At 35.7% G+C, this 24622-nt stretch overlaps 1 protein-coding gene across 7 annotated transcripts in view; it reads right to left on the bottom strand.

Annotated features, from left to right (window-relative positions):
* KANSL1L (KAT8 regulatory NSL complex subunit 1 like) overlaps positions 1-24622 on the bottom strand; it is a 138321-nt gene that overhangs the window by 12360 nt on the left and 101339 nt on the right. For all 7 annotated transcript variants that reach the window (XM_046643624.1, XM_046643629.1, XM_046643627.1 and 4 more), the window contains 2 exons: positions 10028-10190; positions 6695-6802 (listed from right to left, as the gene is read on the bottom strand). In XM_046643624.1, coding sequence (XP_046499580.1) covers positions 6695-6802; positions 10028-10190 — 271 coding nt within the window. The remainder of the gene's footprint in view (positions 1-6694; positions 6803-10027; positions 10191-24622) is intronic.

Genomic DNA, 24622 nt, shown 5'->3' with positions numbered 1-24622 from the left:
CTTCAAAGAGCTCAGGGGAAATGTTAGGCAGAATTCTAAGATGTCCCCCAAGATTTCTTACCACCCCAAAAAAGGAATGCGGAGAAAGATGTTAAATAGGAAAATAAGATGGCAGGCGTAATTCTCAACTCATTGCTAAGAAAGGGTAACCAGAATTGTGAGAGGTTTTAAAATGTGTATGTGCCTGGCACATGTGGTTCCAGTAGTGCCTACATTTGTTTGAATGGAAACATTTTTGGAGTATTGAAGCAAATTCCAGACAATTTACCCTTCTAAAAGCTATTCACCACTCTCCTTAAAGCACATCTAACTTTGTGAAGAAAACAACCTTCACATAGGTGATACTTTTTATTGAGTTTTACTCAAAAATTTTCTTTACATTTATCATTCTTACTCTTTTGTATCTTGCAAGGTTACAATGGACTCTTGAAACAGTAGGAAATACATGATAATTCAGAATCTAACTGCACACATTCTGCTTACCTGTCTGTCTATAATCACCCTCCCAGACCTTCCATTCTTGCTTTCCCAAATCCTCTCCTGGATTCCATCCTAAAACCCCACCTTGACCCGGTCTTGTATTTCTCCTGCTTTCCCTTTCTCCCTTTCATTCATTCATTCAGCAGCTTTGTAGAGAGCCAGTTACACGCTGGGCACTGTTACAGCTCGGGGTCACAGTGGTGAGCAAAAACAGCCACACTCCCTGCCCTTGATGTAATTTACAAGCACTATCTTAAAAACTGCAACTAATGTGATAGAGAAGTACTATTGAGAGAAGTTATGAGAGTACATAATAGAGAACTAGCAAGAGAGCCCTAGCAAAGGCTTCCCCAGATAAAGTGATCGATTTCACAAATGAACAGCAGCAGCTGATGGCAAAGGGAAGGAAAGAATGGTACATCCAATGGCCCAAGGCAGCAGGGAGCAGGGTGGATCTGGCACCTGAACGGCAGCTGGTAGCAGAGAGTAAGATGTGAAAAACTACCAAAAGGCAGCCAGCCTAGGCAGGCAGAGTTTTAGGGGTCCTCTTTGGAGACTTGTCTCTGTCAAATGTTTCAAAGGAATGGAGGTGGGGATCAGGTGTGAGAATTAGATTTGCATTTTGAAAAGATCACAGGGATTGGAGGGAAAAATTGATAAGACTATTTCAGCAGTATAGATGAGGGATCATTAGATTGGACTGTGAAAGGGGTAGAAAAGATAGAGCAGCAGATTTGAAATGAGATGGATTTGACAATTGGTTTAGATATGAAGTGTGGGTGAAGGCTGAGTCCTAGATTTCTGGCTTGCTTATGTGGGTTGTACTATTCTTTTGCCTGGCCACGCTAAAAAACAACTTTATTTTGACATAATTTCAGACTTAAGAAAACCTGCAGTCGTGCAAAGAACTCCTATATTCTCTTTACTCAGATTGCCCAAATGTTAACATTTTGTCACATTTGCTTTATCTTTCTCAGCTCTGATGAAATGAAGTTGCGGACATGATGCCCCTCTACTCTGAATACCTCCATATGTTTCAATAAATACATCCACTATTTCAAAAACAAGTGCATTCTCTTATATAGCCACATGGTCAAAATCCAGAAATTAATACTATTAGGTAGCTGTAGACCTTATTCAAATTTCACCAATTATTCCTATACTATTCTTTATAGAAAATTCTGCTCACTCGCATTCACTTGTCAGGTCTCCAAAGTCGTCTTGTGTCCGAAGCAGTTCCACTGCCTTGTCTCTCGTGACTGAATATTTTGATGAGTACGGACCCTTAAGTTGGCTTTATCTGGTATTTCTCATGATTTGCAATTAATCTATTCACTCTTCAGTCCTCTACAATTCTCCTTTTCCTACTTCCTTTTTACCTGAAGTCAGCAGTGCTGTTGTAATTGCCAACTCTAACGGACACTACAGATCAAGTCCAAGCTCTGGCAGAGCACACAAACCTCCATCTACTCGCCTTCACAGTTTACCCTGCATGAATCCCAGGCGAAGCGTATACCTGAACACATCACACCATTGTAAAACCTTATCATTCAATAAGGGCCAACAATATTTGAATCACCTGGGATCTTGTTGGAAATGCAGAATGTCAGACCCTATTCCACTTACTGAGTCTAAGGCTATTCCCCAAGTCATTTGAGAAGCTGATTTGGAACACTTCCCTCTTCTTCCTCTAACTTGGAATGAAGTACATAAAGTTACCGTTGGTATCGTCTTTCTGGAGTTCCTTGTCTTGTTCTTTTTCCCAACAGCCTTAACATCTCCCTCTGCCTTCCCTTAGGCAGGATTATCCACGCCCTCTTTTTAGAACACCTGTATCGTGTCTGTGCTCATCACATCATTTAATAGTTATTGGTGTGTCTGTTCCCCTGTAAGATTTTAATTCCTTTGACTTCCTGTGATTCTCCCTTGATTCTTCAGCACTTAACAGTCTGCCTGCCCACAGAGGTTGCTCAATAGATGCTGGACTCTAGTTTCACTTAATTCTGTAGAAATCTTTAACAGTAAAAATAAAAAACTAATGACCAGCTATTTAAGACAGATATTTACATAGGATGAAAACTAATTAATGCTTAATTATCTGTGTTGGGAATGGTATGGAATGAGAAAATAGGGGAGAGACTGGGATACAAAAGAATGCGTCACTGATTTGCCTAATATGACTGCAGCATTCAACTCAAATGTCTTCCATTCCTAACTCTTAATTTCCTATTACTAACATGTCATTACATTATTGATACATTACTATTAATTTTGTGTCTAACACATTTACATTGCCCTTTTTATTTTTTGAGGAAAATTAGCCCTGAGCTAACATCTGCCACCAATCCTCCTCTTTTTACTGAGGAAGACTGGCCCTGAGCTAACATCCGTGCCCATCTTCCTCTCCTTTATATGTAGGATGCCTTCTACAGCATGGCTTGATAAGCAGTGCATGGGTGCCTAAGTCCGTGCCCAGGATCTGAACTGGCAAACTCCAGGCTGCCAAATCGGAACGTGTAAACTTAACCACTACGCCACTGGGCCAGCCCCAGCCCTATTTTTTAAGTCAGATAAATAACACCAACATTAGAGGAAATGTAATCATCTAATCTCACTCATCTCATAGCATATAACTTCATTTTTGCATATTTCTTTTCAGTCATACGTACATACATTTCATATTCATATTCCAAATGTTACAATTTCTACTTGCATATATGTATAATTGTAATTTTTTAATCTGATAACTTCATTATTTTTTAAGATGCTTGTCTAACATTCCTCTGATTAGAGACAGTACCATTTAACTGTTCCTTAGCTGTTTAGACCTAATTGTTATCATATTATTTCTATTATGGACATTCTTAAAATAATCATCTTTGTGCATATATTTTTTTCTTTTTTAAAAAAAATTTAGTCTCAGGATAAATTTCAGGGAGAATTATATCATGAAAAAACATAACCTATATTTTCCTGTACTTATTTAGTCTTTTCCCCTAAGTATAGGCAATTCTTCCTTGTCCTTAGTGCTTTCATTTTTTTTCTCTCTTTAAATGTTTTTTTTGTTGTTATTCAAATTACGGTAACATTGGTTTATAATATTATATAAATTTCAGGTGTACATTGTAATACAGTTTTAATTCTGTGTAGACTACATCATGTTCACCACCCAAAGCCTAATTACAGTTCGTCACCACACACATGTGCCTAATCACCCGTTTCCCCTCTAGTAACCACTTGTTAACTTCTTACTGTGGAAAAATTTCAACAAACACAAATGGAGACTAGAATAGTGAACTCCCATGCACCTGTCATTCAGCATTAACAATTTCAAACTCATGACCAATCTTGTTTCATCTCCCCACCCCTGCTTTTTGCTGAGTATTTTAAAGCCAATCGCAGACACCTTATCTTGCCATCTCCATATGTGTCACCTTGACTCTAACAAACAGATCAAGTGTGTGTGTGTATTTATGCAACCACACCATTACTACAGCTAACAAAATTAACAATTCATTAGTACCCAACAGCCAGTCCATGTTCACATTTCTCTGGTTGTTCAAAAACTGTGTTTGTGTGTATACAGCTGAGTTGTTCAAATCAGATCCCAAAAAGGGTTGCATTTGGTCGACAGAAGAATAAACACTTGTACATAGTCATAAATATACCATATGTAGAAGGAAAACTTTATGTTTTTATATAATTTAACATTCTCTGATTTCCCACCTTTACATGAACTTACATAATAAAAGCTATGTATTCCACTGTGTTAAACAGTCAACCACATCCCTATTGTGCTCTTCAACTTGCTCCCAGTTTTTCACGATTACAAATAACATTAAGATGAATATATCTGTGCATCAAGGCAGTTGCATATTTAGGATTAGACTAGGTTCTTGGAAATGGATTGCTGGATCAGAATAGAGAACCAACAGTTTAGTAAACATTCATTGTGAGGAAATAAATGCAGTTTTTTCCTCAATGAGTTTATTTAAAAAACACGTAGTTTAAAGGCCTTGTCATGCGTTTCAGAGTACTTCCCAAGAGACTTGTATCAATTCTTAATGCTACCTGAAATCTTTGACGGTCCTGTTTTCACTACATAGTCTTGCCAGAATTGATTATAATGTTTAAACTTCTTAATGTAATCAGAAAAAACAGTAAATATTTAGCACAGTGTCTGGTACATAAGCGCTCAGTGAATGTTAGCTATTATCGTTTCCCTTATCATTAAATACACCTGGATTTCCTTCTAATTCTTTGAAGATATTTTTAAGATTTCACTCTTTAATCATTTGGAATGTATTTTAATGTTCATCCATCTTACATTTGTTTTAATGTGCTCTATGAGGCAGAGATCTCATTTTATTTTATTTTTTTCCAGAAAGTCATTATTTAATGCCACTGATTACGGAAGAAACCTGGTTGTTTAAAGCATGGACTCTGAGCCAGACTGGTTGGATTTGAATCCTGGCTCAACTGTGATTGGGGGAAGTCAGTCACGGAGAAACATAATAATAATACCTACCTTATAGGGTTGTGCAGATTAAAGTAATTAACAAATATAAAGCCTTTTGGCCAGTGCTGGCATGTAAGGAATGCTTCGTAAGAACTGTTTGTTGGCACAATTTACTGATCAGGCCATCCTTTCCACACTGATAGGAAATACCACCTTTATCATACAATGAGCCCTTGGGTCTATCGCTAGGCTTTGATTAGTTCCCTTACTCTGGCTTCCATCAGTACCACAACACTTTAATAGTTACAGCTTTATAAATATACATAGATACATACTTATGTATATTTATACATATACATAATATTATAAATATACATAGATATTTATAAATACAAATATACAAAGATACAGATGATATCTGACATCTTATTGATCTTTTAAAAATTTTATTGGCTATTTAACTTTCTCTCTGAGATAAACTTAAGAATAACTTTGTTCCAAAAGAAGAATATGTGATTCTGATTAGATTCTGATTAGAATTACATTATAAATTAATTTGGGGAAAATTGACATCTTAAGTCACAATGCTGTCTTCTGACAGGAACAGGGTATTTCTCTCCATGTAGGCACACCCTCATGTTCCTCAGTAAACTTTTGAAGTTTTCCTCATGTAGGTCCCTGAAGTTTAATCTTAGATATTTCATATTTTCATTATCAGTATGTCTAGGATAATTTAGTCTTTTACATATTCTAACTGGTTATTACTGGCATTTATATAAGCTACTGATTTTCATAAATGTATTTTAAAATCTCCTACCTTTCAGGACTCCAGTTCTAACAGGCATTCAGGTAATTCTTGAATTTTTGAGGTAGATGATTATTTCATCTGGAAATGTATGACTTTTTGATGTTGAGAAGATTTTAGCTTTGCACATAGTCAAAATATGTTGATGTTTTTCTGTCTTCTTCTGATTGCTTCCAAGCATAGACAATGTCCCCACACTCCCATTCAGAGTACTCATAAACGTTTCATTATAAATCTTCAAGTTTTTTGTAATTTTAGTGTTTTATGTAAAATTCGTGGAACTAGAATTTATTCTGATACATGATATGAAATAAGTGTGAAACTCTACCCTCAAATACTAACAATACTGTTTATTGACTAGTTCTCCAATTTCTTATTGATTTACAATTCTTCCCTTATATAATAAATAAGCTTTGTCTCCGCCTCATCATGGATCCATTTTCCTAAATGTAAGCAAAACAGAATCTACACCAAGAGATTTTTGTCATGTTTCCATATGTGGTTAGGCTAGATGCTCTCAATATTTTTTCTAGCAGTTCCTTTTATGGTCTCCTTTTTATTCATCCCAATGGGCTTAAGAATTGTTTTGTTAAGTTAACCAAATTCTATTACAACTTGAAGCTACATTGCATTAAATATGTAAACCAACAGGAAGAATTAATATCTTTATTAATCTTACCATCCAGGAATGCTGTTTCTCCATGTTTATTTAAATTTCTATTAATTTATCAATAACATTTCATAATTTTCATTCAATACGTATCACACATTTATTTTAGGATTACTCCTGTAAATTTTTCTATTTGCTTGTGGTGTGATTTGTAAAACATGAATATTAAAAATTAAGGATTTACATTTATTCCTTTGTTGAATTTTATTTCCTTAGAAAGCAAAAATAGTATATGAAAGATGTAAACGGTATATAAGTACAAGATTTGTCAATGACATACCAGGTGATGGAGATATGATACAGTCTCCTACAAATTTATTTTCTGCAAGATCTCCTTTTACTTCAGTCTTTTTAAACAGTGTTTCAAAATGAAAATGAAGAGGCACATCTGGAAAAATCAAGTAAAAGTACTTTCAGTGAGCACCACTCTCCACAGACTCTAATATTACGATTGCTTAATTTCTATAAATAGCACATAAACTTAGAAAAATAAGCAAAAGCTTAAAAAGTCAGAACTATCAGAAGTGGCAAAATGCTGTTTCCAAGCATATCAGTAGCAGTATTTTCGAAATTGCTGGTTATATGTAGTAAATAAAGATAAAAGCTAATGATGAACAACTTCATAAACTAAAACAGTACAGAAGATGAACAAAATTACAAATGTTAATAAATATTCACAGATGAAACAAATGTACCCAAGAGTTTAAGAAAAACATCCAGCCAAACCTGGCTGACTCCAAGTCCATTCCACCACACCCCCACAAACTGCATTCGAATTAATGAGGGTTCCAAATGATAGAATTACATGGTTTTAATTACTTGAGGAGAAACCACTATAATTCAGATGCAACCTTTTATGAAAATATCGTTTCACAATCCCTTACTTTACTAATATTATGAATCACAAAATGAATCTACTTTACAAAGATTAAAACCTATTGACAAATGCTCTCTTCCTTTGAATAGAGACTTCGATGCTCAATTTGCTGTTTACATTCTGTACTCTCACAACCAAAAGAGAAGCTAAGTAACAAAGTAGATGTGCTTCACATTTATTAATTAGTTTTTTTCCTTCAATCAATGTAAAAGCAAAATCAACTTAAAAAGCATTTATTAATGAGACACCCAAATGTTTTCCTAAGAAACATAAAGGAATATTTTATAAAGCAGTTGATACATTGAAAGTTTTGCTACTGAAAGAAGGTATTTCATTTTAAGAAAATTAATTATGAACACATAAATCAGGATAGACCCAGGAAAGGTCTCAATTTTAAACAAAGTATCTCCTTCAAATGATGTACTTTAATGGTAGATCCATACTCAAGTGTGGAATAATATGCAAAAATAAATAAATAAATGGGTTCATGAGCATCATCATGGAGTCTGTCCCAAGGGGGAGAGGTAGGATGGATTTCAATCCTAGCATTATACTATGATCATATGAAACTATGTGACAAAATGAAAATGAGAATACAAATTGATTATGCTGCTTAAACATTTCAGGATTATGATATTTTCTATTTGGTAAAACGTAAGTTTGTTTATCCAAAGAAATATCACTCAGTTTTATAAAGAGAATATCACCTATTCTACCACTGTTCTCCGTGACTGGTGGGAAAACATAATGTAACGAGGGAAGGTCTTGGTTCCACTCATACACCATCCTTAGTACCCACGCTGTGATCTGTGGGCTTTCATTAAAACATAACATTTTATTACACTTTTAGATTATAGCTGTTTTAAAAGTAGAATGCAAGTACCTCAAGGGATTTATTTGTGTTTATACTCCTAGCATCTACTTAGTAGCTAGTATACAGCAGGTATTCAGATTTTTATTAATTAAGCACACAAGAAATGGATAACTCTAAAGAGCAGATGGGGAAGCAAATCTTAACTTCTTAGAGGGGAGATAGGATTAAGATCAAGGATATTTATACCAGCTCTCAGGGATATGTCATCAGAGAAACAAATTTACTAATAAGAAAACGGAAAGGCAGTAAAGAGTAATGGTTAGGAATGTGGCTTTGGAGAATGGCTACCTCAGGTCAAATCCTGCTTCCGTCATTTAATAGCAGTATGGTCTTGGATAAGTAATTTAACATCTCTGAGCTTCCATTTTCTCGCATATAAGATAAAGAGGACAACAGTATCTACTTTCATGGGGTTGTTGCAAGAATTAAACAAGAAAATGGGATGTGCTTATAGGGCACAGTGTATGCTAAAACCAAATGTTAGCTGCATGATTACTGTTACATTTATTATTGTTTCTATTATTAAGGTTTCCTCAAAGATGGAATCAAATAGTTCCTGCCAGAGACTTACTTCAAAGTGTGATATAGCTGAGAAACCACTCTAATACTGGTAAAACCAAACTAAGATTCAGGGCAGGGAAGAGGTACAAAAAATAGTGTTTTACAAAGAGGAGCAGTCCCTGGGTGATTAGAACCAAAAGCTGAAAAGGAAACAAAAGTCCATTCGAGAGATCCTCCCATAAAGAGGAGAACCAGAGATAAACAGTGGAAGAATGTTTCCTTTTTTACCCTAAACATGCACTTCAGTTCCGATATAGACAAGACTGGAAACGCTCCAACAGAAACCAAGAACTGGAAACTTAAAGCCACCTTAGGGACATGGGGATGTATATGCATCATTTACTCAGTTGTAGATTATAAATATTCTTGAGGTTCAAAAGTTGACTACAGTCATGCACCGCATAAGGACCTTTTCGGTTAATGACGGACTGCATATACGACAGTGGTCCCATAAGATTAGTACCATACAGCCTAGGTGTGTAGTAGGCTGTACCATCTAAGTTTTTGTAAGTACACTCTATGATGTTCACACAATGACAAAATCACCTAAGGATACATTTCGCAGAACATATCCCCTTTGTTAAGTGTCGCATGACTATATATCTAAAAATGAACTATGTTTTTCTCTGGGAGAAATTCAATGCTGATTATAAATGGAGGAATAGTATATGTCAGGGAACATTCCATGCCAAAACACATTAGAAAAGGAATATTGACTTACTGAGAAATATTTCCATAAGCTCAGCCATGTTAACAATAAAATGCTAAAAATTTAACACCCAAAAGAAGATCAGGGCTGGCCCCATGGCCAAGTGGTTAAGTTTGCACGCTCTGCTTCAGTGGCCCAGGGTTTCACTGATTCAGATCGTGGGCGCAGACATGGCACCGTTCATCAGGCCATGCTGAGGCGGCATCCCACATGCCACAACTAGAAGGACCCACAACTAAAAAATATACAACTATGTACTGGGGGGATTTAGGGAGAAAAAGCAGAAAAAAAAAGAAGATTGGCAACAGTTGTTAGCTCCGGTGCCAATCTTTTAAGAAAAAAAAAAAAGATCAAAAGCTAGTTATTTCCCAAAGTAAATCAAAATGGTCTCCAAGGAATTAAAGAATCAACTTGCAAAGATAGAACATTAACTCAGCATGTGACTAGATTAATTCTACGGAAACTGTTTAGTTCTAATATCCAGTGACAAAACAACTGATAAAATTTTATTAGATTCCCTATAATTACAGGATTAGATTTCACCATAGAAAATATCCAGAGTTACTTAGAAATTTTTGATAAGGAAGCTTACCTGATGGTAACGATAGGACAGAATGAAAAGAAGAATCTAACTCTGACACATGTTCTTTTAATATCTGAGACTTTGAATTGTGTCCACAGCTACTCCAAGTTGAAGCTGAGTGCAGGCAAGGCATTTGCGTAGTATTTAAAAACGTTTCTTTTGAAGGCAAAGTCTACAAGAGAAAAAAAATCATTTAAAGACTTCATTTTTGCTTGAAAACTGAATCAGAGAGAGTAACATAAGTAAGTATCTGAATGACACCAGAAAGAAGTCCTGGCTTAGTAAGTTGGCTTGGAGAAAGAGCTTCAAAACAACATAGTGTGAGTGAGAGGAGCTCCTGAAGGCTGTGAGCATGATGAGATGTGACTACCCACTTTTCAGTTTTTCAAAGTGAAGGGCAATGTCTATGAAAATGGGTCTTTCTGCCATCTTATAAAATCACAATAAAGAGAAATGAGTTTGAGGAACTTTGCGTCAAAAGAAATGGTTACACACTAGATGGCGAGAACTGTAAGTGATGATGGACAGGTACGATGTTAAGATTAAGAACGGTGTATAATCTTTTCCTTCTTGCAACCTGTTAGAACTAATGAACGCATCTCTGCCTAAATTCTAATGCCAGACAATATCTACACTGGAGTAACAGTGAAGTGCTGTGATTCTGTTCCACATAACTTAAAAGAAAACATCAAAAAGATATGTATGAAACATGCAATATGTTAAGTGACTGAGTTTCTTAAAGTTATGATTTGACTCCAGGAATCTCAAGAAAACCATGTTGCTAAATCAAAAAAGCTGGGTTGCAACATTTAAAAAAAATCATATTCTGTTTACATGCTGGATTAAAAAAATTTTTTTCTGGTTATAAAATTAGTATAGAAAAAATCTATGAAATCGATAAAATATTTCAAAAATTAATAGAGTTCACTTGTATTCCTTCCCTCACTCTCACTGCTACCCCCTACAATAACATTAGGACTGATTTTAGTTCTTTAATGTAACAGATGTCTAAAATGCTTATAATAACTGAGATCTTCAGATGCTATTTTTAAACATTTTTATTTTATAAACTTACATTAGGCTTGTCAACTTTCTTGAGTCTGAGTTTCCTGGCAAACTTTGGCTTTTTCTCTGAGCTTCCACAGCACTTAGGGCATACCTCTCTCTACCATGGCCTTCAATTAGAGTTCCTCTGGACTGTTCGCTCCTTGAACGTTGGACTGTAATTTGTACAATCCTCTATTCCCAGAACAGACACAGTCCCTGACATATAGTTGAAACTGGAATGCTGACCAACTGAATTTTACCTTATTTGCTTTCAAAAAAAAAATCATGTGATAAAACATTTCAAATGTATATGTATGCCTGAGACTATTTCTTCCTATCAGAAAAAAGAAATACTCTCTGTTAACATACACTAAAATTTAGCAAGTAATGACTTCTGTTTACATGCCATTGGCCAACACTTAGGTCAGACAGTCATACTTAGCTGCAAGGATGACTGGGAAATCTAATTATTCTGGATGGTTAAGTAAGTTGATGAGTTTTTATAAAAAGATATGTGAATACACGATTACAAGAATGTGAGTCATTTCCAAGATTTATTCTAATGATGTTATATGTACATATTTATGGGAATAGTTGCTCTTTCTTACCTGTACAAGATGCACTGGTACTTTTGACTCACTCTAGAATTATTTGTTCTTTTGGTATAAAGACTATTTATTTGAAATTACAAAGAAAATAATGTGCTAACCTCCCCTGCCCCATATACGGCTAGAGTATTATGAATAAAAGGTGATAAAATCTGAATATTTACCATATAATTAGTTTTCTCTTGCAATTTTTCCAAAGCCAGGAAACCCATTAGCCAATTTGAAACTATCCTAAATAATTATGGAGACAAGTGAGGGACATCTAGGAAAAGGCCTTTTTTTCCCCTGCAGAGAAAGTGAAGCCCAGGAGGCTGAAAAGGAATGGATGGAGAAATAAGAGAAAAAGCAGGAGATTCTTGCCAATAAAAATCCAAATGTCTAGAGGGTGTGAGCAACAATATGATATGTTGTAAGAGATTCAAGCAAAATAAAGACCGAAAAGTATCCACTGATTTAACTTAAATAACAAAACATTTCATATAAACAAAAGAATATATATTTTATAGGGAAGGTATAAAATTATTCTTAAGAAACACCTATACTCACCACCCTTCTTTGAGAAACAGAAACACTGATACCTCCGATGCCTTCTCCTCCTACCCTGCCCATGTGAGCCTGTGGCAGCGATTGCTGCTTCCCCCCAACTATCTGTGGTCTCTTCTCCCTGTTTTAGAACTCCTGACTTTCAGCTGGGTACATTTCTCAGGCCTCCTTGCATCTAAAAATTACTGAATTCTAGCCAGAAGACCATGAAGAGAAATTATGTGTGGAACCTCCAGGAAGTGGCCGTAAGAAGGTCGCTTATTCCTCTGCTTCTCTTGATACCTGAAACACAGCGTTGCTGCTGAGGTGTGGTAACCATGTGGATGAGGACAATGCTCAAAAGATCAAACAGAAAGGCAGGAGGAACCTGGTCCTAGAGAGCCAAGGACAGCGAGGTTGTCACATCTAGAGGATCTTCCATCTGCTCCAAGACAAGGAAATAAACTGACATCTTGTTTATGTCACTCTTTGAGGTTTCTGTCAAATGCAGCTAAACTCATATCTTAACTAACACAATGTGATTCCTTAATCATATTTTTCTCTCACGATTCCAGGAGTAACTGCTATGAATTTTATCATTTCCTTGGTTAAAATTTGCATTGTTCTGTTTACTATTTACGTTGATCACCTTTAATACCTGTAACTGGCCATTCATGTTTCCTTCTTTTGGGAAATACATGTTTTGACGATTTTCTATTAGGATGTCTTGTTGATTTTTAAGTTTCTCTTTATATACTCTAGAAAGTTACAAATCCGTGCAGGTGCTATATATTGCTCCCTGAGTTTCCCTTTTCACTTTCTTTGTGATGTCTTTTGATCCACAGAAGTTCTTAACGTAAATGTTTCCTTTCTATATAGTTTGCACTTTTTTGTATCTTGATGAGGAAATTCTTCCCTCCTCTTAAGTCATAACGATATTCTTCCATTTTTTTTCCTAAGAGTTTTAAGGTTTGCCTTTTGCATTTAGGTCTTTCCTTGAAATCTATTTTTTTATATAATGTGAGGTAGGGATCCAATCTCATTTTTTTTCCCTGTATGAATCACCAATTGACCTAACACCTTTTACTGAACAGTTAGTTCATTCTCCCCAAACTGATCTACAATGCTACCTGTTATATACCACATTCCATACATGTCTGGGACTGTTTCAGGGATCTCTGATGTTGTGCCATTTGTGTCTATGCTAATAACCAACATCTTAATTACTACAACATTGAATATGTCTTGACATGTGATAGTGCAACTTTTTCCACCTCATTCCTCAGGGGTGTCTTGGCTATTCTTGGCTTTCACTCTTCCGTATAAATTTTAAAAACAGCTTAATTTTCACCAAAAACCTATAGATTTTGTTTGAAAATACACTGAATCTGTAAATCAGTTGGGAGATTTTTCATAGTTATCATGATTAAAGATCATCCAGTTCATGAATATAGCATATCTTTTCATTTATTTAGATTATCTTTAATTTCTTTCAAAAACACTTTATAATTTTCTGCTCTAAAAGTCTTCACCTATTTTGTTAGATGTATTCCTAGGTAGTTTACTATTTATTGTTTCAATTGTAAGAGGAATTTAAAACTACAATAGACTTTTATATATTGAACATGTCTCACAACTTTGCTAAACGTTCTTATTCTAATAGTTTCTTTTAGTTTTTCATTATCCAAACACTTTATCTACAAATAATGACAGTTTAGCTTCTTTTATTCAACCCTAAAACCTTTATTCACTATTATTTAGGGTGTTTCAACCGTACTAGATGGGCTCACCAGTTCAATAATGAATAGAAATGGTCAAATGAGATAGTTTTGTTTCTGATTAAAAAGGAAATGCTTTTAATTTCTCAGAATTAAGAATGATGTGGATTAAGAATGATTGTAGGATTTTTTTTTGGTATATTCTTTATCAGAATATATTCCTAGTTTGCCAAAAGTGTTTTTTAAATATATTAATGTTGAGTTTAATCATATGCTTTTTGTGAACCTATTGAATTGATTATATGGCGTTTCTTCTTTAATCTATTTATGTGGTGAATTACATTAACAGATTTTTAAATGTAAAACCAAACTGGGATTCTTCTTGAGGAATCTTGCTAGGGGCTGATCAATTTTATTAACCTTTTTGAAGAACCAACAATTGGATTTATTTTCTATGATGTTTATTGAAAGTTATTATATATGTATGTTTTTATAATTTCATTGATTCCTATCTTGCTTTCTTTAGGACTAATAAAATATTTTGTTATATTTTTCCACTCTGTTAAGTGATATTTATACATTCTTTTACTTTTCTTTTAGTGGTTTCCCTAGAGATTACAATGTACATCCTTAACTTGATACCAACCCTGATATTGGTTCCCTGACATTAAACCCAGCATATGTGGAGTTAAAACCAAAGCACTCTTTCCCTGCTTACTCCCTGGCTTCCTGGCTCCAGAATCCACTATCTGCCATGGAGACAGACACAGCCAAGGACAAGCACCTGGATTCATTATCTCCTCCCTGCAAAGAGATACAGGCTGGAGGGAAAGCTGCTGACCAGCAACGTCACGGGCTCCCTCCTCTCTGTAAGTAGTCTCAAGGCCACACCCAGGCTGGTGGGAAAGCCCCGACCAGCAAGGCCATATGCTTCCCCTCCCCTACCTAAAACCCCAAATAAAAACCCCTCCTTTTAGCTTTTCAGAGAGTTTGGGATTTCAGCATTAGTTGCCCTTTTTCCTTGCTCAGCGCTGTGCAATAATGAAGTCCTACTTTCTTCCACTACACTCAGTGTCAGAGATTGGCTTGCGACACAACGGGTGAGAGAACTCACTTCAGGTTTGATATCAATTTGGTGACCCAGATGAGACCATGTCCCAGGGGAACGTCTCGCCTGTGGCACACCGGCCTCTGGCTAAAGGCCTCTCCTGGAAGTTGTCCTGCAGCTGCCTGAGCCCCTTGTCTCAGGGACAGCCCCAAGCGACTGGCTGCTAGCCAGACGTCGTTGGCCCACGGCACTTTTGCTTTGGTGGTGGAGGAAACTAAGTTCAGGGCTTAGCAAGACATCTCTTGTAAGTAGCTGGTAGTTTTTTTTTTTTGTCTTTGTGTTAACCTTTTCCAACAAGACTGGCCAAAAATAATGGGTACCTGGCAGCCCCCTGGGCTCCATTTGTTTTGAAGTCGCGACGCCCTGGCCAGATTTTGGTAGGTCCCCAAGTGTGCAGACTGAGGTCCCTTGTCCTTGCTCATTTGGGAAGATCTGCATAGCGGGTCTTCATTTCTTGGGTGGCCCATGAGTGTAGGACACGGACTAAGCTGGGACTGGAAGCACTTTGGTTTTGGTTTTAGTCTTTGTTTTGGCTTCTGTTTGTGGCCGAGGGTTTTTCGGAAAGTGTGCTTGTTTGATATTTGTTGTTGTTTATTTGTCTTTCCTTTTAAAAGTGTTAACATGGAGGTGCTGCATCTATTCTACCTAAGAGCCCCTTGGGAGAAACTGGCTGACTGGTTGACCTATAGCTATAAGGCAATGTCTAAAGAGGGATGATTTTCTTTTGTAACACCACGTGCCACAATATTCTTTAGACTCCAGAGAAAAAAATGACCAAACAATGGATCCTTAAGTTGGGAAACTTTTTAGAGAGCTCTCATGATAAACAGCTGTTTTATTGGTACGTATAAAAAGACCAAATTAAAAGGAAAATACAATGACTAGTCTTAAAAATTTAATCAAACTTGGGGTCTCAGCTTCTCATGGTCTTACAGATGCTAATGAAAACATTAAGTTAACAAAGAGAAATCAGAAAGGGAAGAGTCACAGGACTCATCCCAACAGGATGAAAATCTTTAGCTAGTTATTAAAAAGAAAAATGGGATAAATCGAACAGACATGAATAAAGTTAAAATGAAGGTTTTAATAAAACACCATCTAAGGTTGGATGAGCTAAAAGGATCCCCCTATTGGCCCCCCAACATTAAAGTACATCAGACAAACCTGTTCTATTCACCACAGTTTGAAAAATTTAAAAGATCAAGAGGCAGAAATCAGAGTGAGAAACCTGACCAGCAAGTGTTTGGGGCAACAGTTAGGCTACTCAGGTTGATAAGACTATAAAAATTAAAGTGTTTAAGCTAATATTATATGAAGAGGTTATGTCAACTTTGCCTGGATGTTTGCTTTGGGAATAAATGTTATGTCTAACTTGGAATGCTTTCCAAAGACAATATTGTAACACCAAAACTTGTTAATGGAATTCTAATATAAGTTATAATTAAAAGTATAAAATGTTGAAAAACTAAGATAAAAGTTAGTAAAAATTGATATACTTAAATTGGGCAGTTTCAGTTCACCCAAACTGGTGTATTTACATATGCAATTGGAAAAAGCCAGCTACAACAATGGGAAGCCTGTTTTAATCTTTTGAAGCTTCTAAATAAAATCAGAAATACTTTACTGCCTCTTTAAGATAAAATAATTAAATAAATAAACATGCCAGCAGCCAAAGCCAAATCTGCTGCTTTTCTCTACTCTCTTGCTAAGCTTCCCAGCAAGCTGAGCTTCACTTCAACTCCCCCAAAATTCCTGATTTAAATTGAACAGGTAAAAATAAGTAAACTTTTGGGATAATTTAAAATTGTAATGGCCATTCTGGGAAACCTCTGTTTCAGAAAAGAGAAGATTCAAAACCTCTCATAATGAAATGCAGTCTTTAATTAACATACAAAACTTCTAAAAGACAAAGTTATTTAACATGATGTGAAATGATCTTTGGTAAATAAGAGCCTGTTTAAGTTTGCTGGTTTGATTTAAAATAGACATGTCCTCAAAGTTATCAGCATCGGCTATGATGCAAATATACAGCCTGGGTTTACTGGTCAAATGAGCTCATGTCATCTCTGTTACAAAATTTATCAGCAAAACTAATAACGCAGTATGGTAGATTTAAATCTAACTATATCATAATTACATTAAATGTAAATGATCTAAACACTCTAATTAAAAGCCAGAAACTTTCAGATTGGATAAAAACAGAAAGACTCAAATATATACTTACCCATTTTTAAGTGTATAGTTATAGTAGCATTAAGTACGTTTACATTGTTGTGCAGCTATCACCACCATCTATCTCTACAACTGTTTGGAAGCTGTTTTTTAAGTATGCAGACTATAAGACATAATTATTGTACTTAAAAGCTCTTACCCAGTTTTAACAATTGTGTTTAAATTACCCTTAAAAACTACATGTGACATTAGAGCAGGTAACCATCATTTTAAGTTGTTTTAAGTACATACATTATAATACATATAATTATTGTTAAAAAGTTTTTCCAAAAACTTTTATTCTTTTATGTTTATTTAATTTATCTGTCTTTAACAATTATATTTAGATCATCTACAAAAATCTTATGGGACATTAAACAAAATCAGCTATTATACTGAGTCTTTGATATGGAAAAATAGGCATTCATACATTGCTGATGGGAATATAAACTGGTTCAACTCCATATGGAGGACAACTTGGCAAAAAAAAAAAAAAAAGAAAAGTAAATTGATAAACTTACATAATCTTTGCCCTAGCAATTCTATGTCTGGGAATCTTTCCAATATATACTCACAGTATTTGAGCTTAATTGCCTAAAAATGATAATGGGCATATATGAAAAACCCATGCTAACATCATACTCAATGATAAAAGACTGAAAGCTTTCTCCCTAAGATCAGGAACAAGACAAGGATGTCCTGTCCTCTTCACCTTCACGACTGATATTCAATATTGTACTTGAACTTCTAGCCAGAGCAATTAGGCAAGAAAAACAAAGAAAAGATATCCAAATTTTAAAGGAAGAAATAAATTATCTCCATTTGCAGATGACTTGCTCCTAGATACAGAAAATACAGATCTTTTGAAGCTTCTAAATAAAATCAGAAATACTTTACTGCCTCTTTAAGATAAAATAATTAAATAAATAAACATGCCAGCAGCCAAAGCCAAATCTGCTGCTTTTCTCTACTCTCACAAAGAACCCACAATAAGGTTACTACAACTATTAAACGAATTCAGCAAAATTACAGGGTACAAGATCAACAAACAAAAATCAGATGTGTATCTATACATCAGCAAAGAACAACTCAAAAAGGAAATTAAGAAAACAATTGCAGGGGCCAGCCCAGTAGCACAGTGGTTAAGTTCACATGCTCTGTGTTGGTGGCCTGGGGTTTGTGAGTTTGGATCCCAGGCATGGACCTACACACTGCTCATCAAGCCATGCTGTGGTGGTATCCCATATACAAAAATAGAGGAAGATTGGCACACATGTTAGCTCAGGGCAAATCTTCCTCACCCCCAAAAAAAACAAAAAAAGAAGAAATGAAAAAGAAAAGAAAATAATTGCATTTCCAATAGCACCCAAATGAATAAAATAACTAGAAATAAATTTAACCATGGAGATAAAAGACTTGAACACTGAAAACTACATAACATTGCTAAAAGAAATTAAAGAGGACATAAATAAGTGAAAAGACATCCCATGTGCAGGGATTGGAAGACTTATTCCTCAATACTGACAACACTACCCATAGTGATCTACACATTCAACACAATCCCTATCAAAATTCCAACAGCAATTTGGCAAAAATGAAAAAGCCAATCTTCAAATTCATACGGAATTGCAAGGAATCCTAGATAGCCAAAAAAATCTTGAAAAAGAACTAAGTTGGAGGACTCACCTTGATTTCAAAACTTACTATAAATCTACAGTAATCAAAATATTGTTTCCTGGCATATGGACAGACATATAGATGAATGGAATAGAATTGAGACTCCAGAACTAAATCCATACCTCTATGGCCAACTGATTAAACAGGAGTGCCAGGACCATTCAATGGGCAAAAAAATACGCTCATCAACAAATGGTTATCCGCAACTGGATATCCACAATTAGGAAGCAACAGAATGAAGGCAGACTTCTACCTAACCCTATATGTAACAATTAACTCAAAATGGTTCAATGACCTAAATATAAGAGCTTAAAACCATAAATATTTTAGAAGAAAACATAGGGGTAAATCTTCATTATCTTGGATGAGTCAATGGAGTCTTAGATATGACACCAAAAGCACAAAATCAAAAGAAATTGGACTTCATCAAAATGAAAAACCTTTGTATATCAAAAGACATTATCAAGAAAATAAAAAGAGAATTTACAGAATGGGAGAAAATACTGAACAAATCATGTATCTGATAAGGGTCTAGTATCTAAAATGTATACTCTTACATGTCAACAACAAAAAGGCAAACAACTCATTTAAAAAATGGACAACTTGAATAGACTTTCTCCAAAGATATACAAATGGCCAACAAACACATGAAGATATGCTCAGCATCATTAGCCATTAGGGAAATGCAAATCAAAACCACAGTGAGGTGCAACTTCACAATCACCAGGATGACTATAAGAAAAAAAAACCCAGAAAATAAAAGTGTTGAGGAATAACCAATTTTGTAGACAATCTGGGAATCTCAAACATTGCTGGTGGAAAAGTAAAATAGTTCAGCCACTGTGGAAAACAATTTGGTGGTTCCTCAAAAAGTTAAACATAGAATTACCACATGACCCTGCAATTCCACTACTAGGTGTATCCCCCCAAATTGAAAATACATATTCAAACAAGTACATGTACACACATGTAACAGCACTATTTGCAATAGTCAACAAATGGAAACAGCCCAAACGTCCATCAATGAATAAAAGGATAAACAAATTGTAGTAAATACATACAATGGAATATTATTCAGCCATAAAAGAAGAATGAAATACTGACGTGCACAATCTGGATGAACCTCAAAAACATTATGCTAAATAAAAAGAGTCAGATACAAAAGGTCACATACTGTATGATTCAACTTATAAGAAATATACAGAAGAGATAAATCCATGCAGAGAGACTGGCGGTTGCTAGGGGCTGCAGATTTGGGGCAATGGGAAGAAAGTGCTTAACAGGTAAGGAATTTTACTTTGGACTCATGAAAACTTTTTGGAATGAGATAGAGATGGTGGTTGCACAATATTGTAAATGTACTAAATGCCACTGAATTGTTTGCTTTAAAATGGTTAATCATATGTAACATGAATTTCACCCCAATAAATTATTGCTTTACAATTATTAACAGACATAAAAGGAGAAATAGACAGTAATAGTAGGGGACTTTAACACTCCACTTACACCAATGGATAGCTCATCCAAACAGAAGATCAATAAGGAAACACTGGCCTTAAACGACACATCTGACCAGACGGACTTAGTGGATATATATAGAACATTCCATCCAAAAACCACAGAATATATATTCTTTTCAAATGCACATGGAACATTCTCCAGGATTGATCACATATTAGGCCACAAAACAAGTTTCAATAAATTTAAGAAGATCAAAATAATACCATGCATCTTTTCTGACCACGAAGGTATGAAACTAGAAATCAACTACAGGGAGAAAAACAGAAAAGCCACAAAAATGTGGAGATTAAACAAAATGCTACTGAACAATGACTGGGTCAATGAAGAAATCAAAGGAGAAATAAAAAAATACCTGGAGACAAATGAAAATCAAAACATGACACGCCAGAATTTATGTAAGACAGCAAAAGCAGGTCCAAGAGGAACCAGTTACATATCCACATCCTTCATATACACAGCCCTTCTAGAGGAAAGGCAAGAAGACGACGATAACTAATAAAGCAGCCTAAGAATAATAAGACTGGGTGTTGTGGGCCAAAAAACCCCACTTTTAATGAAATAATGAATAAAATGTTTCATTCCTTAGAAATGTTTTAAATGGCTAAAAAAGATCAGCTAACTTACACTTTGAGGTTCTTCTGCCAAAATCTATATGAAAATGAACAAAGCTATCACAAGATTTAAAATTTTAACAAAGATGTTTTTGGATAAATATTATTAAGCAGTATGCAAACTAGCCCTGGCTCAGTTTCCCTAAGATATTTTTTTTTAAGTTTTATTAGATATATGTGGTTTTTTCTTTTTTAAGCTATGTTTTTTTTGGAGGGGAAGATTGGCCTTGAGCTAACATCTGTTGCCAATCTTCTTCTTTTTTTTTTTCTCCCCAAAGCCCCAGTACCTAGTTGTATATCCTAGTTGTAGGTCGTTCCAGTTCTTCTATGTGGGATGCCACCACAGTATAGCTAGATGAGTGGTGTGTAGGTCTGTGCCCAGAGTCCAACTGGCGAATCCAGGGCCACCGAAGCAGGGTGCACAAATTTAACCACTCAGCCATGGGGCCAGCCCCTCCCTAAGATTTTTAAGAAACTAAAGACATATTATTCCCATTTGCTAAGCAACTCCTAAATTTCATATGCAAGTCATCTATCGACAATAAAGCACTGCATTCATTTATGTATTTATTATATTACCTTCTAAGTAATATGGAAGGTAAACTAGTTACTTTAACATGTTAATGTTGATATAATGACACCTTAGTACAGGAATGGCAAATAATATAGTATGTTTACTACCAGTCTTTCCCTCATTTTTGGCAAACATTGATAATTAACCATAGCACTCCGTTCCTCAAGCCAGATGTCAAAATCTTTCTCAAACAGAGCTTCAGAGACAGCCAAGAGCCACGACCAATCAATTACAGTAGGCAAGAGAGATGGGGAATATTTACCAATCTTTCTTCAGTGGCTTGAAAGAATTAAGACATCATATAAAGGAGAATGGGCTAGAAAGAAAAAACATAAACTTGAGGACCACAAGTTGAAAGCTAATGAGTTAAGGTTTGATTATTTGTGTTCTGAAAGATTATTTCACTCATCCACTTCACAGTGGCGTTCAGAGAATTATGAATCAGATGACACTAAGTTGAGAGCCATGTTCTACTGCTCCTCAATCCCTGATATGTGTTCTTATTACGACTTGACTTGGGCATTTTACGAAGTGGACTCAGCAATACCATAATTTGTTGTGCTGCTTCTTTTCTCTCTTTAATTTTCTTTAATCAGTGAAAAAGACTAGTCATTTCTTCTTTGAAATTTTTTTTATATCTGTCCTTTCATTCTACTCTTTATAACCTTACATCTGGACTACCGTAATGGCCTCTCAATTGATCTCTGTTTCTCCAATCTCATCCCAGAGCAATTTGTCCTGTTCAAAAATACTAAGACCATCTTTCAAAACTAATACTTTAATCATTTTACTTCCCTACACCACAACCAGCATTGATTCTCCAGTATTGTCATAATCATTGAATCATTATCATCATCATCGTCATTATCATTCACATTTGATGAGAATTTACATGCCAGGCATTGGGCTAAGCACCTTTCACATGTGTTATCTTATTTAAAATCAATACAACTCTATAAGGCAGCCCTATTTTTTTCCTTTCTTCATTGCTTGATTCAGCTGATGTCTTAATTTGGGGTTATCCACCCCCTCAAAGCAGACCCCAAGTGGAAGACAGCTTACTGGTCACATATTCCTCTCATCCTTGTGTTTGTGTATGCTCCTTTGCTGCAACTCCCTTCTAGAGGTGGAGTCTATTTCTCTACTCCCTTGAATCTATCCTGGCCAAGTGACTTGCTTTGACCTATAGAATGCAGTGAAAACGATGTTATTAAGAGCCAGGGCGTAGGCCTCAAGAGGATTACAGTATCCTCCTTGCCCTCTTAGAGCACTGTCCCGAGTGCCATGTAAAAAAGCCATTCTAGCAATTGCAGAATAAGAGGCCACGAGGAGAACGAAGTCTCCTAGGCCAACAGCTAGCACTACCTGCTGGACGAGCAGGTGAGGCTAACTTCTTCCAGCTCAACTGACCTTCCAGCTGAAGATAGCCACATGAAGGTAAGCCCTACTTTCAGGGGTGAGGAAAACAAGGCAATGAGTGATTTGTACAATACTACACACTATTATTAAGAAGTAGACCTAAGTTTTCAACCCAAACAATGTGTCTTCCAGAATCCATGTGTGAAACCACTAAAATGTGCTGCCTCCCCATAGGAAAGAATTTTTAGGCTCTTTAGAAATCGGTAGAGCCAATTTTATCTACAATTTACAAAAAGCATATTTTCTCAAAGAAACAATGTTATATATGCTATAAATTTATCTCTCCGAGTCAACCTATAAAAGTCCCTGGAGTAGAGAATTGTTGCAGCAGGGTGAGGATATCCTCAAGTAGGATACTTTCACTGTCTAGGGCAGATGCTCCGATACCTGGAGCCGGAGTGGGCGTGGCATGGAGGAGGAGGAGGAGTCGGCTCCCCTGCAGAATAAGGATGCATTCAAGCCCTTAAGTCACCTCCTCTTCTTCATTTAATCAGACACTTGCTACACCATGGAATTAGCCTATTTTCTATTTGAGACATTATTTGTCATTTCAATTCAGATTTTTCTTCTCCCTGTCCTCACTGTAGAAAAGAATATTAGCTGGGACTCCCTATATTTCTCTCTTATGTTGCAAATTTAATTTGCACATGTTTGTGGCTTGTTTCTCCAACAGGAATTTAAATTTCTTTAAGAACACATCTTTATTTTTCTTTAAAATTCGTATTTGCTCACAAAAGGAGCCTGCACACACATAAAGTTTACAAACCTAATCATTTCACATTTTAAAATTAAACGAAAAACTTAAAATGAAATTTTTACTATATATACCTTGACTTTTTTTTCCTTTTTTGTTTTTGAGGAAGATTAGCCCTGATAAGCCTCCTCTTTTTTTTTTTTTTTGCTGAGGAAGACTGGCCCTGAGCTAACATCCACGCTCATCTTCCTCTACTTTATAAGTGGGATGCCTGACACAGCATGGCTTGACAAGTGGTGCATAGGTTCGCACCCGGGATCTGAACCAGTGAGCCCCAGGCCACCAAAGCAGAACGTGTGAACTTAACTGCTGTGCCACTGGGCCGGCCCCTACCTTAGCTTTTATAACTGGATTATTTTAATAAACTACACAGCCTTAAAATTTAATAATCTATGAAATAACAACGATGAGACTGACTATTGAATACCAGGAACCACCACTTTTGCAAATTTGCCTTGGGAGATATATAAAGGAACACAGAAGAACAGAGTTTAAAATAGGAATAGTTCTGCCTTATTTCATAAGGTTTATATTTATTCTTAACTGTAAATTTTACCTCAACTTGCAAATATGTTAGGTCTAGGACAGCTGCTATCATAAATATATAAGAAATGGCTCTTGGATTACATGCTAAAATTTATGAACAGTGAAAAAATTCTCCTTCTAAAAATAGTTTCCCATCCAGCCTGCCATAGTCCTGATGTGACTACTTTATATTTAATTCACTACTTCTGTAGGACTTCTCAAATAGCATTCTTCAGAGTGACAGTATTATTGGTAAACAGTTTACCAGAGAGTAGCAGGGTCACCTAGAGGCAACACCAACTAGTTATG

Source organism: Equus quagga, chromosome 17 (assembly GCF_021613505.1).
Source record: "Equus quagga isolate Etosha38 chromosome 17, UCLA_HA_Equagga_1.0, whole genome shotgun sequence".
Taxonomy (NCBI): Eukaryota; Metazoa; Chordata; class Mammalia; order Perissodactyla; family Equidae; genus Equus; species Equus quagga.
The sequence above is the reverse complement of the archived record's forward strand: the minus strand, read 5'-3'. Positions and strand labels throughout refer to the sequence as shown.